Here is a 15548-nt window from a genome sequence, read left to right as displayed (position 1 = left end):
CGGCAATGTCACAAATGACTTAAATAAAGCTAAACCGATTTTTACGTAAAGCTGTTCTTTTTAACACGTTCTTGATTCCGACAAGGTTAATCTTCGTGCGACGATTCACGTCTGCAGAATATTGCTCTTACTTCTTGTTTTAGCTGGTTCTCTTCTTTTTGTAACAAGTTCTCAATCCCAATTAAAGTCGGTATAATATTTGCATAAGTCAGGTAAAATTCTCTCTCGTCTCAGCTCGGTCTCAGCAAAAATGTCGCAAGAATAATACTGAACTAGATAATAAAAAAACCATTGAAGATTATAGACACATATACATGTTTGTTACGATATTTTAGGCTCCAACCTTTGGACTAAAGCTAGTAACTTTAGACATGAGCTTAGCACAGTGACAACTGAATGAGCCGTAAGCTCTCACGGCATGTCTGCAGGGTTTTTTATGTTGCAATCCACGTCCCTATTAGAGATACAGTACTTCCACTTCCCCCTCATTTTTTTAAAAAAGTCAAAATGGCATCAGAAGTCGGTTGCTACCGCCATAAAAAAAATTATATTTCTATGGCAACATTGAGACAGATAGAGGGCACGCATGATTGAACAGCTGAAGTTGAACTTCGGCTCAAGTGTTCTAACAAATTATGATGTGGATTGTAGCAGTTTAGCGTTGCTCGCGCGAGCGGAGCCCTAAACCTAAGAAATATTGGTAAAAACCCATCAAACTGAAAAATTTTGGTTCTGACGTAAGCGCACGCCCTCCCTGCCTCCCTTCCCCCGGCCGCATAGGCTCTTGGGGAAGGGGAGGGCAGTCCCAAGACAAAATTTGTTGCGTGGGGATAACGCGAGGAAAAGCCAGCGAGACAGAATTTTCTTCCGAAATATTCTTTGCATAATCTCCCGCCGAAGTGCTCTGTATTCCGTAGAATTTTGACAAGCGAAAAAGGTTTATGGGAAGATTCGAAATAATGGCGTTTTGAAAGCCCGCGGTCTCATCAATTATTAACTCATAGAATTTTGGAGCTCATATTCTAATTGTTAAATAGTACTAACTTTCATTATTTCCTCAATTGCGACTTCTAACCAACATTAGCTGATGCCCCATCTACACACTTGGGTTTTTACTTGGCCAAAATCGGTGAATGGACTGATGCCACGATTTTAATTTCGACAAACGTTGCTAAGTAACACTGAAGTCGGTCACAGGTGTTCGCATAATCTCGGTAAGAGTCGTAAGGTCTTCGGGTGCTGTTTACACGTACTCTTATATATCCCAAAGATTTTTGACATCAGTACAGATGGTGTCTCTTGTAGACATGTTGTAAGAAATACCTGTATGGTGGAATAATTTGTGAAAACGCTAAACTCACACTATACAAATCAGCAATTCTCCCTGATTTCTTGTAGACATGTTGTAAGAAATACCTGTATGGTGGAATAATTTGCGAAACGGCTAAGCTCACACTACACGAATAAGCAATTCTCCATGATCTCACGTATTACCATTTATACCATGCCATAGAAAATACAGCCAATCATAATACAGAAAAGCCGTTGTATATTCGACGGTATTCAACCCAACCTTCCCATCGTGCGCTGCGATCTTACTCTCGATGAAATTTAGTAAGGGAATTTTTTATGGCATGGTATAAAATAGTTACACAACACTTTCTCGTGGTATACTATGGAATATCCCACTTTTCACTTGTGTTTTCTTGGTATACACACTCGCCTAAAGGTTCGTGTGCATACCGAGAAAATACAAGTGACTCGTGGGATATTCCATATTATTATTCAACACATGCGCGCGCTGCCCATATATGGTCAAAATGTTAACATTATCTGTCATCCGTACATAACAAATATCCTGCGATATATGTAGGTTGCGAAGATTCGTCCGAAATCTTGTAAAGCGCTGTATAATTACAGTTTTTCTTCCTGCAAAATGTGTTTCGTTGACAATTTATTGAATAATAAAACAATTATCCTGCTCAATCTTGCGGAATATCGTCTGATTTTAGCCGACTCGGCCTACGGCCTCGTCGGCTAAGTATCAGGCGATATTCCGCGCGATTTCGCAGAATAATTGTTAAGTATACCACTCGAAAGCGTTGCATAACTAGTATTTACACTACGAATAGAAAGGGTACAAGAGGGGGCTCTCTGCGCGCAGTTTCCAATAAGGAGAAAGTAAAGCATAAAAAAAAAATGATTAAGATAAGATATTTTTATTTAAACACCGTTTAAAATCCCGTTCAGCATACAGTATAAAAATAAACAGCATGAAGATCTATCTACCTAACTAAACTAACTTATAATTACAGAATTACATCTAATTACACACTAAGCTGCTTTTCAAGGATGCCGTGTACAGAACTCATTCGAAGTTGCAGTGACGTAGTTTACGTTTAAAATCTTGTAAAGTCACCACAGATCGTAGATCATGGGATAGGCTGTTCTACAACTCAGCTCCTCTTTTTAAGAGAAGCTTTTCTTTAAATAATTGGTACGGGGCTGTGGAATAGCATGGCACGACATGACTACCAAGGTTAGCGAAAAGACGTTTACAAGACATACACAGACACACTTCATCTTCATTATTTATTACCGAGCTTAAAATTTACCATCTTTATTATTATTTATTACAAACTTGATGATTTACTGTTCCAGGATTATTCAAAGGGGGGGGGGGGGAGGCTGTTTACAAAAAGTTTGTTTACTATGGGGGAGTGGATGTTATCAAAAAGTTTAAGTTTGTCTGAGCTAACAATATCAACAATGTTTACACCCTGTTTATTTTAATTTTTCTTGTGGATCAAGTGGGTTGCCTAGGCACCCAACCCCCCCCCCCCCCCCACCCCCACCCCTGGATCCGCCCTGTCATGTTTGTATTTGTGTACTCCTCGCCTTAGAAACAGAAGGCTGATACTCTCACAGAGAGACAGGGATAACTTATAATCCACCTATTGCAAATCCTCTCCGATCGTACACGTCACTATCCAAAACCTTTAGCAAGAACTCTGCAACATCCGGGCGTGTCATCATAAACTTGGTACCAGTGTTACATTGTCCTTCCTCGACTTTATAATTTCCTGTCCGTTCACCTACAAAGAAGGGTTGGTCCACTGGTGAGACCGAGTCCCAGTAATTTGACCCGACACTCAATAAGCAATGTTTGGCCACTTTTGGGCTTAATTATTAAGACATTTTGTTGCTAAACAAAATAAAACAATTGCAACAAGTTGTTGCAATTGAATAGTTTAAAAACTATTCCATGCGTTGTTTTAAATGTTGGAACATGTTGTACGAAAGTTCGACTTAGAAGCAAACTTTTGCTAAACATCTTTCAACAGCAGTCCAAAAGGGTAGGTAATGAAACGGTTCCAAAATGTTCCCTCCGCGATGTTGGATTGGAATGTTGGAACCATTTGAACCATAACTTCGCCTTACTCCATACAAATTTAACATCATGATGGAGCTTGTTTTGATTTTTATATTAATAGATTGATACATAATTGTGTTAAACCACTTTGAATGTTCATTGAACTCCTTCGCTGTTCCATGTCCTAAATATGTTTAGAGAGTTTGACCAAGTGGTATCCTTTTATGGGCCACCCATCACCATTGTCATTGTTGCTTCAAACATCACCACCACCAGAAAAAGGCTTCACAAAAAGCATTTTAAATACAAATTAAGCCAGAGGCTTGGTTTTGGAATTTTACCCATAAGTTGAAGCGCGATCGACTTACCATTGATTAATCCACAAGGTCTAACTATGGTGTAGCTCAACACTTGAGGATCAGTACTCTCGAGCATCTTCTCCATGATAGCCATATCTTTAATCATACCATTGAGAAACAGCGGGTTAATAATCCAATCCACCAGCCATGAATTGTTTGGGCCTGGCTGCGTGCACCATGCTGTCATAGTAACAAGTCTTTTCACACCACACCTGTAAATTTGTTAATTTATTTAAGACTAAATGTTCAGCACTTAAACAGTAAAGGCCAAAAAAGCGGTTTAAACTTCCAGGATTCCAGGCCCAAAATAGCAATGCTCCATGCATGCTGAGCTCTGCCCCCCCCCCCCCCCCCACCTCCAAAAAAAAAAAAAAATGGTTCACCACTAAATTTTCCCGATTTTGGTTTTCATGTGCAGAGAGACCTTATCAGCCCATAGTTCCCATCTGAGAAACAAACCCGGATAAATAGTACTTGTCTGTAAAAATTTAAGAGTATAATTAGCCTGCGTTTGCGTAGATTCGCTATGGATGAGGGCCGATAGAGGTTCATTGTTCTTTCAGCCTCGTTCCTATTCCCTGGGACGCATTTTCTTCTCTCTCCCCAATACGAATCCAAGATTGTGCTCGCCGGATCAAAAAGCATTGGCTCAGCCTATCTCTGAACTATCTGTCTGATAGTTGCCCCTTGGAAATTTGATGTTCTTAAAACTTGCATAACGTATTAGCCCTGGAAGCTCTGCTATCAGGGGAAACACTCTATTGACTCTATTCACTCTTAGTAATATTCCTCGAAAGAAACACTCTTAGCACTATTGTTTAAACAGGTTCCAGACTCAAGCAAGCAGCAAAAAGCAGCAAAAAAGTTGGGGCTCTAGGCTCCAAGGGTTCCAACTTTAAGGGTTCTGAGGCTCTCTGAAAGGTGTCACTAGCCACTAGGCTAGTTAGCAAAAAAGTTAGTCTCGAGCCCTGGCCTGAAGTTGGGGCAGTCTCAGGGTTTATTCAGGGGTTTCAGTAAATTTACAGCTCTCCCGTGAAGGTCAAGCCATTTCGCTCGCATTGTCCTTCGAGCAAGTTTTGCCTTTTCGCCGTTTTTTTTTTCCCACCCACCCTTTCCATGGGTAAGTACCAGTAAGTATTTAGTTTTGCTTTCCAGTGTGATGGTGCCTGGTAGTTGCCGCTCCCAGGGTTGTCATGGTTACCATTCGCGGTTGCTGGCGGCTCTCACATAGTCTCAGGCACCATCCCCACAAGTCATCTATTGGCGATGAGTTTAATTGTACATTTAAGACATTTGGCCTTAAGCATAAAAGTCAATGATCAAATTTTTGGACTGTAGTTACATTACAACTTCATCCTGTGGCACACAAAGGTGTTAGTGAACTCTTGCTGATTTTAATGATGCAGGGGCAAAAGAAAAAAAAAAAGAAATGCTACTGACATTTTATTTTTCTGGACATCAAGTTTTTTCAAAACAAAGCCAACTGAAACAGCTTAAAGATAAATGAGGAAAAACACATCTTATTCTAGATTTCCCTTGTGGCCATGCAGTCATTACAAGCACATACTGAAAAAAAATGCTTGCTTGCTAATAAGTGCTCTATAGCCTTTAGCAATTTTCTTATTATTCTTAGTCTTGCGTCATATTATTAGAAATGCAAGGACAAACCTCTATTATCCGGATCACAAGGAACTCACAAAAACCGTTTGGATCATCAAGCGTGGATAATTGAAAATGAATTTAAATGTGAATGAGTTCTGCAATTCAGGCCCACAGAACAAAAATGTAGATAAAATTCAAATTGTATATGCTTATAAATTACCTTTTCATTCCTTCCAGTATAGCAAACATAGACTCAGAGTAGAAAGTTGTAGGATTAAAAATACTTGCGGCAACTCCTAAACAAGAAATTACGGCATCCTTTCCCTTTAAAGCAGCAATGAAACTCTCCACATCACAAGCATCACCTTTAACCAATTCTAAATTGGGATGCTTAAAAGAAAACAAATAAGTGCGATAGAATTTACTCGAACCACTGTTATCAAATTCTATTTTTTAGAGCACAGGTATCTGAAGCTTGCACAATGAGCAGTGTTTAGAGCAATTTTCAATTTTCAATGGATGGTCTGTGGAAATGAACCATGTGAAACACAATCTAACAAGTTTTCATTAAGCATACCAGTTCTGATCTTGTTATTGTTGTGTTTATCAAACCTAAGCCAAATAAAGTTGAAATACGGAGGTCACGGGTTCGAATCCCGTTGAAGCCCTGAATTTTTTTTCAGGCTTCTTTATTCCAATTGCTTAAATTGGAAATTCACTACGACAATCATTCATCACTCTCTTATCTTATACTACTTCGTAAGGGGTAAAACCAGATGAAAAAAAAAAAATGTGTCACATTGTATTATGAACTATGGTAGTAACGAAAACGAAGACCCCGAAAACGAAGACCTAAGACCTGAGACCCATACGAAAACTAAGACCCGTACGAAAACTAAGACCCATACGAAAACTAAGACCCATACGAAAACTAAGACCCATACGAAAACTAAGACCCGTACGAAAACTAAGACCCATACGAAAACTAAGACCCGTACGAAATCTAAGACACATACGAAAACGAAGACCCGTACGAAAACTAAGACCCGTACGAAAACGAAGACCCGTACGAAAACGAAGACCCGGCCAAAACCAACGTTACCCAGAGTTGCGTGACATTAATAATAATGACAGCCGATAATATTGAAGCAGACTGAGCGTACTGAGAACGTACTACTGAAATCGAAAATCAACGGTGATCAGAGAATCACATATTATGTGACTGTTTCACTATACAGAACGACAACAAATACGCCAAGTTTTCAATATGTAGAATATTTAACTTAATATAGAGCTATCTAATCGCCGATGTTCAGCGGCGAGGTAGTCCTGTCTGTATAATAAGGAAAAAACTCGCCGATGATCATCGGCGAGGTAGTCCTGTCTGTATAGTAAGGAAATTTAAGAGGCTGTATCTGTAATAGTGGTCTGCCTGATCTGGCTTGTTAAATAGATTTCGCTCTTTTCTAGTGTGTTGCAAGACTTTCATGTACTTATACTAAAAACACAATTCACTTGACCGGATCATTAATTTTTTTCGAGTTTTTAAGGATTTTCGGTTCACCCGAACGAGCACTTGTAACAACCACTGTCAAGGCTTAAATTTACCACAACTTTGAAAATTAATTAAAAAAGAACTAACAACTTCTGTACCAAACAAACACTACAGCCTGTTAAATTATGTCTTTTTAATTTATCACACCAACTTTCACGAACATTGAGCTCGAATCAAGCTAGCAGCAAAACATTAACGACACCCCTATCACACACCTTGATGAAACCCTTGAAAACGGCTCAGATTCAAACTTTATTTTTGAAAAAGTGAGGCGGTCTACTTCAATCAAACCAACGCAGCCGAAAAGTAGATGTAATAGAAAATGTTCCTATCGAAAAAAACCTTTTGGTATCGTCTTAATGAAATATTTACAGCTGTGTAAACTTGCCCAATTTCGAAGATCTTCATGTTTGCAGCCATTTTGAGGGACTCGTCAGGACGAGGAGTTTCATCAACTGGCCTCGCAGACATACCTCACACCTTCAGAAATAAACAAAGATTAGATATAAATGCAGTGCAGTTCAACTGAAAAAGAATAAATCGTGTTTAAAAATGGAAGCTCGACTTACATTTCAACGATTTCTACGGGCGTAAGGTCATTCTTGTTCGAATTTCGCTTGATGATTCCACAACAAATAACAATATTTGACACGCAGACTTTGACTGAATGTAGCGTTTGAATCAGTTAAAGGTAGTAACCTCGTGCTTTCCCTTCTTTACCGGCGTACAGCGAAGTTGTTTTCACGACAAAACAGCAAGCATCAGGTAAAGAAGACCAAACTGACATGTTTATCGATTGGTCGGTTATATACTTCATGTATGGAGTACCGTTGTGTACCGTATGTGTACCGTATAGTGCCTCATACATGAAGTAGTGACCGACAGGCCGTTTCTTCAGCTGTTTCTTCGACGTTCAAACGTTTTGCGATGGAAAATCTTTGCTGTACGCCAGTAAGGAAGGAAAAGCACAAAGTTACTGCCTTGAGCTGATTCATAGGTTACATTAAGTCGAAGTTTGTATGTCAAATATTGTTATTTCTAGTGGAATCATCGAGCGAAATTCCAATAGTAACAACCGTACGTCCGTAGACGTCCGTAACAGTCAAAATGTAAGTCGAGCTTCCATTTTTAAACACGATTTATTCTCTTTCAGTTGAACTGCACTGCATTTATATCTAATCTTTGTTTATTTCTGAAGGTGTGAGGTATGTCTGCGAGGCCAGTTGATGAAACTCCTCGTCCTGACGAGTCCCTCAAAATGGCTGCAAACATGAAGATCTTCGAAATTGGGCAAGTTTACACAGCTGTAAATATTTCATTAAGACGATACCAAAAGGTTTTTTTCGATAGGAACATTTTCTATTACATCTACTTTTCGGCTGCGTTGGTTTGATTGAAGTAGACCGCCTCACTTTTTCAAAAATAAAGTTTGAATCTGAGCCGTTTTCAAGTGTTTCATCAAGGTGTGTGATAGGGGTGTCATTAATGTTTTGCTGCTAGCTTAATTCGAGCTCAATGTTCGTGAAAGTTGGTGTGATAAACTAAAAAGACATAATTTAACAGGCTGTAGTGTTTGTTTGGTACAGAAGTTGTTAGTTCTTTTTTAATTAATTTTCAAAGTTGTGGTAAATTTAAGCCTTGACAGTGGTCGTTACAAGTGCTCGTTCGGGTGAACCGAAAATCCTTAAAAACTCGAAAAAAATTAATGATCCGGTCAAGTGAATTGTGTTTTTAGTATAAGTACATGAAAGTCTTGCAACACACTAGAAAAGAGCGAAATCTATTTAACAAGCCAGATCGGGCAGACCACTATTACAGATACAGCCTCTTAAAACTCGCCGATGATCATCGGCGAGGTAGTCCTGTCTGTATAATAAGGAAATTTAAAACTCGCCGATGATTATCGGCGAGGTAGTCCAGTCTATATACTAAAGAAATTCAAAACTCGCCGATGATCATCGGCGAGGCAGTCCTGTCTGTATATAAGTAAAAAATTCAAAACTCGCCGATGATCAGCGGCGAAGAAGTCCTGGCTATATATTAAAAAAAAATCCAAAACTCGCCGATGATCATCGGCGAGGTAGTCCTGTCTGTATAATAAGGAAATTTGAAACTCGCCGTTGATCATCGGCGAGGTAGTCCTGTCTGTATAATAAAGAAATTCAAAACTCGCCGATGATCAGCGGCGAAGAAGTCCTGGCTATATATTAAAAAAAAATCTAAAACTCGCCGATGATCATCGGCGAGGTAGCCTGTCTGTATAATAAAGAAATTCAAAACTCGCCGATGATCAGCGGCGAAGAAGTCCTGGCTATATATTAAAGAAAATCCAAAACTCGCCGATGATCATCGGCGAGGTTGTCCTGTATGTATAAGAAAGATATTGAAAACTCGCCAATGATCAGCGGCGAGGTAGTCTCAAGATATTTTTCACCGTGTATAAATTAAAGTAAGGAAAGTATCTTTATTTCAGTGTCAAATTCGTCTAGCGCCGTAAAGGCGCTAATTGGGGACACTCTAATAATGGAAAAAAGTGAATAGAAAAGATAAATAGATAAAAGTTACAGACAGAAGATAGATAAAAGTTACACTTGGAGTTGGTTTTCACTCACATATATGAAGTGGTGTCATTTACCTGGATGGACAAAATCCTTGTGATTGCAAGGGCATCTTCTTCATCGTGGTGTTGATACTTTCGAAGCCACGTATCAACCTCCCTGGCACAACCGCGGAGACAATCAGCATAGCTGGAGAACATCTTTCCAAGCTAATATAAAAATTTCCTAAAGCTATGTACCTCTACGTACGAACGATATCACGCGCTGAAGAATACGGCGGAAACCACGTGCGAGAATTGAATATTTGTTTTGTTAATGTAACAAACTACCCTTTAAAACACCTTCGTGATACGAGGGGTTGCCACTTCGTAGATGACAAAGCCAATGGATTTAAAGACGATGCTCGAAAGCCCGAAAATTTTCGGGCCGATTTCAGCACGATCATTGTCATAATTCATACAATATCTTATAAACGGAGATGTTCCATGAAACTTTGCTAGAAGTTTAATATTCAATATCTTACAGATATGTTAAAGCTCTTCGGATCGATTCTGGGCGAGATAATTGTCATAATTCACACAATATCTTGTATTATAAAATATCTCAGATACTACGCGCGCTCTTATTGGTCAAAAACCTATGTACTATTGTACCGGTAAAGTCCCGCTTCTGTCCCGACATGGCCGCACTACGCTCGATTACGCATAAGGACGAAGAATTGAACTTAGTTTAATGTATTCTTTTGGTCTATCTGATGGTTAAAACGGAGGATATATGATTCTCGTAAATGATCATGAAAATTAACTGAGGGCGGATAACAAAATTGAATTTTCCCGCCCACCACGAAGGAACTAGAGAAAAAACGAAAACGGAGAGACAAACATATGAGAAGGAACACAATAAACAGGTACGCTTTCACTGGACTGGAAAAATATTAAAAACATGGATATGGTTCCATTCAACATAAACTCGGAAACTTTATATGAAAGGAATTAAAACTGATCAAATTGGTCGCGATGAACATGAATTATTTTGATGGCAGAACCTCACGCTGAGTTCTTGTACGCGCTTGAATTATATTTTCAGTTTTACGTGCTTTCAGTGCTTTCTCCCAAGTCTGTTATTCGGCGTAAACGAAAGAATATGGAACAAATAAATTCATAACAAATTTCTAAAGCACTGTTTGTGGAACTAACCTTTATTCTCAATACCTTCGTCAGTCTGTGAAGTTTGTAAACTTCCAAAGTTTTCGTGTTTCTTTTACCCACTTTTACTTTCGCGATGAATGACTCCGGCCATAATTTGCTAGATTTCCACGTCAAAGAACTTTTAAATCGTTGAATACATTTTATACCGTGACAGTTTGTCTTTTTCCTTTCCTTTCTTATGACTTTCATAGCTTTAAGAGAACTTGTAAACGTTTTTGTCGCGTCGATTTGTGGATTTTGTGTGTGGAGCTAAACCTGTGTTTTATTCTTTCGGCCGCTGTGATTGGTTTGCCGCGTCATCCGATCAACTTGTTGAGAATAAGACATTTGATCACAGATTCCCATTTCTTTGAAGAACGTTTTCTATAGTTATTTCATAAAAGCAATAGACCACACTTTCTAGGGCTTTACTGGCGTAATAAAACCACGCGGGATGTTGGAAGAACACGAGAAAAGCTTGTAAATCCCTCGCCTCCGGCTCGAGATTTACAAGCTTTTCTCGTGTTCTCCCAACATCCCGCGTGGTTTTATTACGCCAGTAAAGCCCTAGAAAGTGTGGTCTATTGCTTAAAACAAAGACGTTCCATGAAACTTTGCCACCATGGGCCAGTTTGGGCGGAACAGATTTGGAGAACATCACCTCGTCACTGGTCATGGGCTAGTCTTAGAGTTCTTCTTACTGGAGACAGGACTCGCCTTGTTAATACGGACTGAAGACTATCTCGCCGCTGATCATCGGCGAGTTTTAAATTTCCTTATTATATAGACAGGACTACCTCGCCGCTGATCATCGGCGAGTTTTAAATTTCCTTATTATATACACAGGACTACCTCGCCGATAATCATCGGCGAGTTTTAAATTTCCTTATTATATAGACAGGACTACCTCGCCGCTGATCATCGGCGAGTTTTAAATTTCCTTATTATATAGACAGGACTACCTCGCCGCTGATCATCGGCGAGTTTTAAATTTCCTTATTATATAGACAGGACTACCTGGCCGCTGATCATCGGCGGGTTTTAAGTTTCCTTACTATACAGACAGGACTACCTCGCCGATGATCATCGGCGAGTGTTCCGTTCTGTATATCAGTGAAATGTAGTAATCACAGATTATTACATTCACATAAAATCAAATTTCTCTATAGATATAAACATTCACATAATATGTGAATGTATGTACACCCGAAAATCAATGAGTGCTTTCCATTTACATGAAATTTTCGGTGAGAATTTTTCGACAAATGGAACGTTACAGTTATTTCAACACGTAAACGGAATGAAAAGATGCTGTTCCTTTTGAAAATTCCATTCTGATAGCACTGCGAGAGCCTAGGTCACACATGACTTGCCAAGGTTTTTAATCTTTTGGTCGGGGAAATGAGACAAGTACAAATATCGCGTGACATTTGTACTCGTTTTGCGCGATGTTTGTACTATACGAATCAGTGTTGGATAAGAATAATATTGAAGCAGACGAGTAATGAGAACGTATCGATCAAGTTTCATTGAAATCCTACAAATATTTGTCTTTAATTTTGAAGTGAGTACACCTCGCTACGCGCTACATGAGTAAAATTAAAACAGTCTTGGCCAGTACGCCTGTTGCCCCGCTAAATGAATGAAAGGTCATTATTGATATGACTACACATAAGAAGCACCAACAAAACCTTTATTTACTAAATTTAGAAAAATCTATCATTCATTATCATTGAAACTGAAACAAACAACTCTAAGTAAAACTAGATAACCTCGCAAACTGACAAGGGACACAATGTAGCCCTGTTTGCGACACTACACTGTCGCAAACTGCGAAGAAAATGAAATGTACTCGTTCAATGTCAAATCATATACATAACAGTTCGAGACATTTCGAAACGAATAACGATGGCACACGTTCATGTAAACAACAATATCGACAATGTAAAGGACACTACAGATGACGCGCTTCTAGTTTCAAATAAAAGAAAACACCATCTGATAAATCGGTTACGCGTGGAAACGATTTAAAAGGTACTAGTCTTGAATACCTCTCATTTATACTTAGCAAAGAAACAAAAACAAAGCACCAGATTTGAGATTCGAGGATATCGAACATAAACGTTGGAACAACCACCAGAATTAACTGGATAAGGGAGATTCATTCCCAAAATTAATGGGATATAGGATACTCAGTCACCCCTAATGTCATGGCCTCTAAAGGCATCATTGGAGAGCATCCCAGCACAATCCCCCCCCCCCCCCCCCTTCTCCGCACCCTTCTACGCGGATGTAAAGCGAGAAATAATAATCGGGTAGCGAAGTTTATTGAAGCAAGTATTGTGCGCGAGAAGATTTCAATACGGTGCATTACTGCTGGGAGACTTTGGCTGTCTCTTCTGTGACGCAGAAGCAACTGTTTTCGATCAGGTTTTAGTTTTCGATCAAGTCTAGATTTTTGATCAGTAGTACGTTCTCAGTACGCTCAGTCTGCTTCAATATTATTCTGTCATTATTATTAATGTCACGCAACTCTGGGTAACGCTGGTTTTGGCCGGGTCTTCGTTTTCGTCCCGGTTTTCGTATATACGGGTCTTCGTTTTCGTACGGGTCTTTGTTTTCGTATATACGGGTCTTCGTTTTCGTATGGGTCTTAGTTTTCGTATGGGTCTTCGTTTTCGTACAAGTCTTAGTTTTCGTACGGGTCTTAGTTTTCGTACGGGTCTTCGTTTTCGTACGGGTCTTAGTTTTCGTATGGGTCTTAGTTTTCGTATGGGTCTTAGTTTTCGTACGGGTCTTAGTTTTCGTATGGGTCTTAGTTTTCGTATGGGTCTTAGGTCTTAGTTTTCGTACGGGTCTTAGTTTTCGTATGGGTCTTAGGTCTTAGGTCTTCGTTTTCGGGGTCTTCGTTTTCGTTACTACCTATGAACTATAGCAGCATGTTTGATCGAAATTATTTTTTATTAACTGGTTTTGAATTTAGCTTTAAAATCTCATCATTAATCAATTGCATTTCAAATATATTATGAATGATGCACTAGGAGAGGGGGGCTTATCTCTGGGGGGGGGGGGGGGGCATATCATTAAAGATATTTTTTAAGCGTATGATTGGTCTAAACAATTCATGTGATGTAGCCAAAACTGGGAAATATCAGTTGATATAAGACGTAAACTAAAATTCATATGCAGAGTCTGGGCTACCTATGAACTTATATTACCGGAAAACAATGTTAACCTTCTATTAAGCCTCTTTTTTTCCCGGCGTATCCAATCGAACAATATCGAAACAAAAATAAATCGAAAACAATTGAACACCAATCGTTTGATTGGGTTCGGTAATCGATTCCAATAATCGAACCAAATCGAACGATTGGTGTTCGATTGGGTTCAAGAACCGAACGTCCGATTGGACCGGATACGCCGGGTTTTTTGGATGGGGGTGGGGGTGAGGGGGGGGGGGGCGGTGGGGATTATAACATGTTATTATTCATGATAGGGGGGGAGTGTTGATCATTCAGAGAGGGCCTTATGAGAGGGGGGGGGGGGGGTACAGCAATCAGTTCAATATTTGCAGTCTGAACGACCAATGTAAAACTTGTACTTAAAAACGTACCGTTTTTCGACTCTCTCCGGTGTTCTCACCACGGCTGTTACAAGGTAGCCTTGCTCTAGTGCTTGTGTTACTACCTCCTTTCCCGTCCCCCCGGTGCCCCCAAATACAACCAGTTTTAACGCTCTCGAATCTGCACTTTCGGCCGCCATTTTGCTTTAAAATTATGCGAAAGGCCTGGGTTTGAATTATATAAAACCCTTACCCAGGCCCACTCCTTAGCAAATGGACCTATTGAGTTCTCTGTCTGCCTGTTTGTTTGTTTGTTTGTTTGTTTGTTTGATTGTTCTGTTGTTTGTTGTTTACTACTTACCATTATGCTCTGTGTTCGTCCATACGACGAACCAGGCGTAAAAATATGGATCCACCCCATGGTGGACCATCTCCTGGACCCTGACCATAGACCACCTCGTGGAAAAATTACCTTACAACTTTTCTTAATTCCAGGCATAACTAATCGATGACATCAATGACATCAATGAAATCAATGAGTAATCGATGGGTAATCAGTTGATAAGTCATTGATTATTGCCGATGATCAATGAGTAATCGATGACTAATCGATAGGCCACAAAATTTTTGGTCATCGATTGCATCGATTAGTCATCGATTGAATTGATTACTCATCGATATAGTCTCGTGGTTGTAAACCGGAACTTGTAAAAGTACGTATAACTTGTATAACACGCTATAACAATCTAACAATATCATGGTAACACGTGAAAAAAGTACAGAAAGTAAAAGTGCTTGCAGCTGTTCCGGTACGTAATGTAAGTGCTTATGAGGGCTGTCTCCCTAAGCCGAAGCAGTTTTACTTTGCTGACAAACATCCACCGACCAAAATCTCTAACCACGTAGTCGATTCTTGTCTTCGTACTTGTTAATTTCATTTGCAGACCCGGGGGGGGGGGGGGGGTACTCCCTATAATGGCCTATACGGGGAGGCTCCGCCCGAAAGGGTTACCTTTTTCAGGCTTCAGGTATATAAAAGGGTAGGGATTTCACGAGTTTAAGTATATGAAAGGGTATGGAAATCTGTCATTTGGCTATTTACAAGGGCCTTTAATTAAAATATTTCGAACAGAAGCAATTTATGGCTGTTTTATTATAATTTATTAATCGCTACCTAAAAATGACAAGAATACGTCCTATTTTAAGTCCACGCCATTCTCTTAGGTATATGAAAGGGGTACCTTTTTTCAGTTAAAGGTATACGAAATGGGTACAATTTCTGTCACAAATGGTATATAAAAGGGTAAGGGGTTAGAACTTGGGGCGGAGCCTCCCCGTATAAAATTTTTTTG

The 15548-nt window shown here is 39.5% G+C and overlaps 2 protein-coding genes and 2 long non-coding RNA genes across 4 annotated transcripts in view; 1 reads left to right on the top strand and 3 right to left on the bottom strand.

Moving 5' to 3' along the window:
* The window catches only part of LOC144656588 (uncharacterized), a 507005-nt gene that overhangs the window by 36136 nt on the left and 455321 nt on the right, over positions 1–15548 (bottom strand). The gene's annotated exons all lie outside the window — the stretch shown is intronic.
* Positions 2944–14617, bottom strand: LOC144656260 (uncharacterized). Its single transcript, XM_078516495.1, has 5 exons — positions 14558–14617; positions 14248–14400; positions 5555–5724; positions 3742–3944; positions 2944–3095 (listed from the first exon to the last, which is right to left on the bottom strand). Exons 1-5 carry the CDS (start codon positions 14615–14617, stop codon positions 2944–2946), a joined length of 738 nt encoding a protein of 245 aa, XP_078372621.1.
* Positions 7133–7599, bottom strand: LOC144658514 (uncharacterized). The gene is made up of 2 exons (XR_013571732.1): positions 7459–7599; positions 7133–7369 (listed from the first exon to the last, which is right to left on the bottom strand). It is a non-coding gene; the product is annotated as an uncharacterized LOC144658514 (long non-coding RNA).
* Positions 7852–8324, top strand: LOC144658513 (uncharacterized). Its single transcript, XR_013571731.1, has 2 exons — positions 7852–7998; positions 8088–8324. It is a non-coding gene; the product is annotated as an uncharacterized LOC144658513 (long non-coding RNA).

This window comes from Oculina patagonica, chromosome 6 (genome assembly GCF_052425735.1).
Source record: "Oculina patagonica isolate OP01 chromosome 6, crgOcupat, whole genome shotgun sequence".
Lineage (NCBI taxonomy): Eukaryota > Metazoa > Cnidaria > Anthozoa > Scleractinia > Oculinidae > Oculina > Oculina patagonica.
This window is presented reverse-complemented; position numbering and strand designations above follow the sequence as displayed.

Excerpts from the sequence above, each read along its gene's own strand:
- LOC144656260 (XM_078516495.1), bottom strand. The coding sequence starts at position 14,617 with ATGGGGTGGATCCATATTTTTACGCCTGGTTCGTCGTATGGACGAACA. Across the intron at positions 5,725-14,247 it reads CCGGAGAGAGTCGAAAAACG|CATCCCAATTTAGAATTGGT; the intron begins GTACGTTTTTAA and ends TTTTCTTTTAAG. Across the intron at positions 3,096-3,741 it reads ACCTTGTGGATTAATCAATG|GTGAACGGACAGGAAATTAT; the intron begins GTAAGTCGATCG and ends CCTTCTTTGTAG.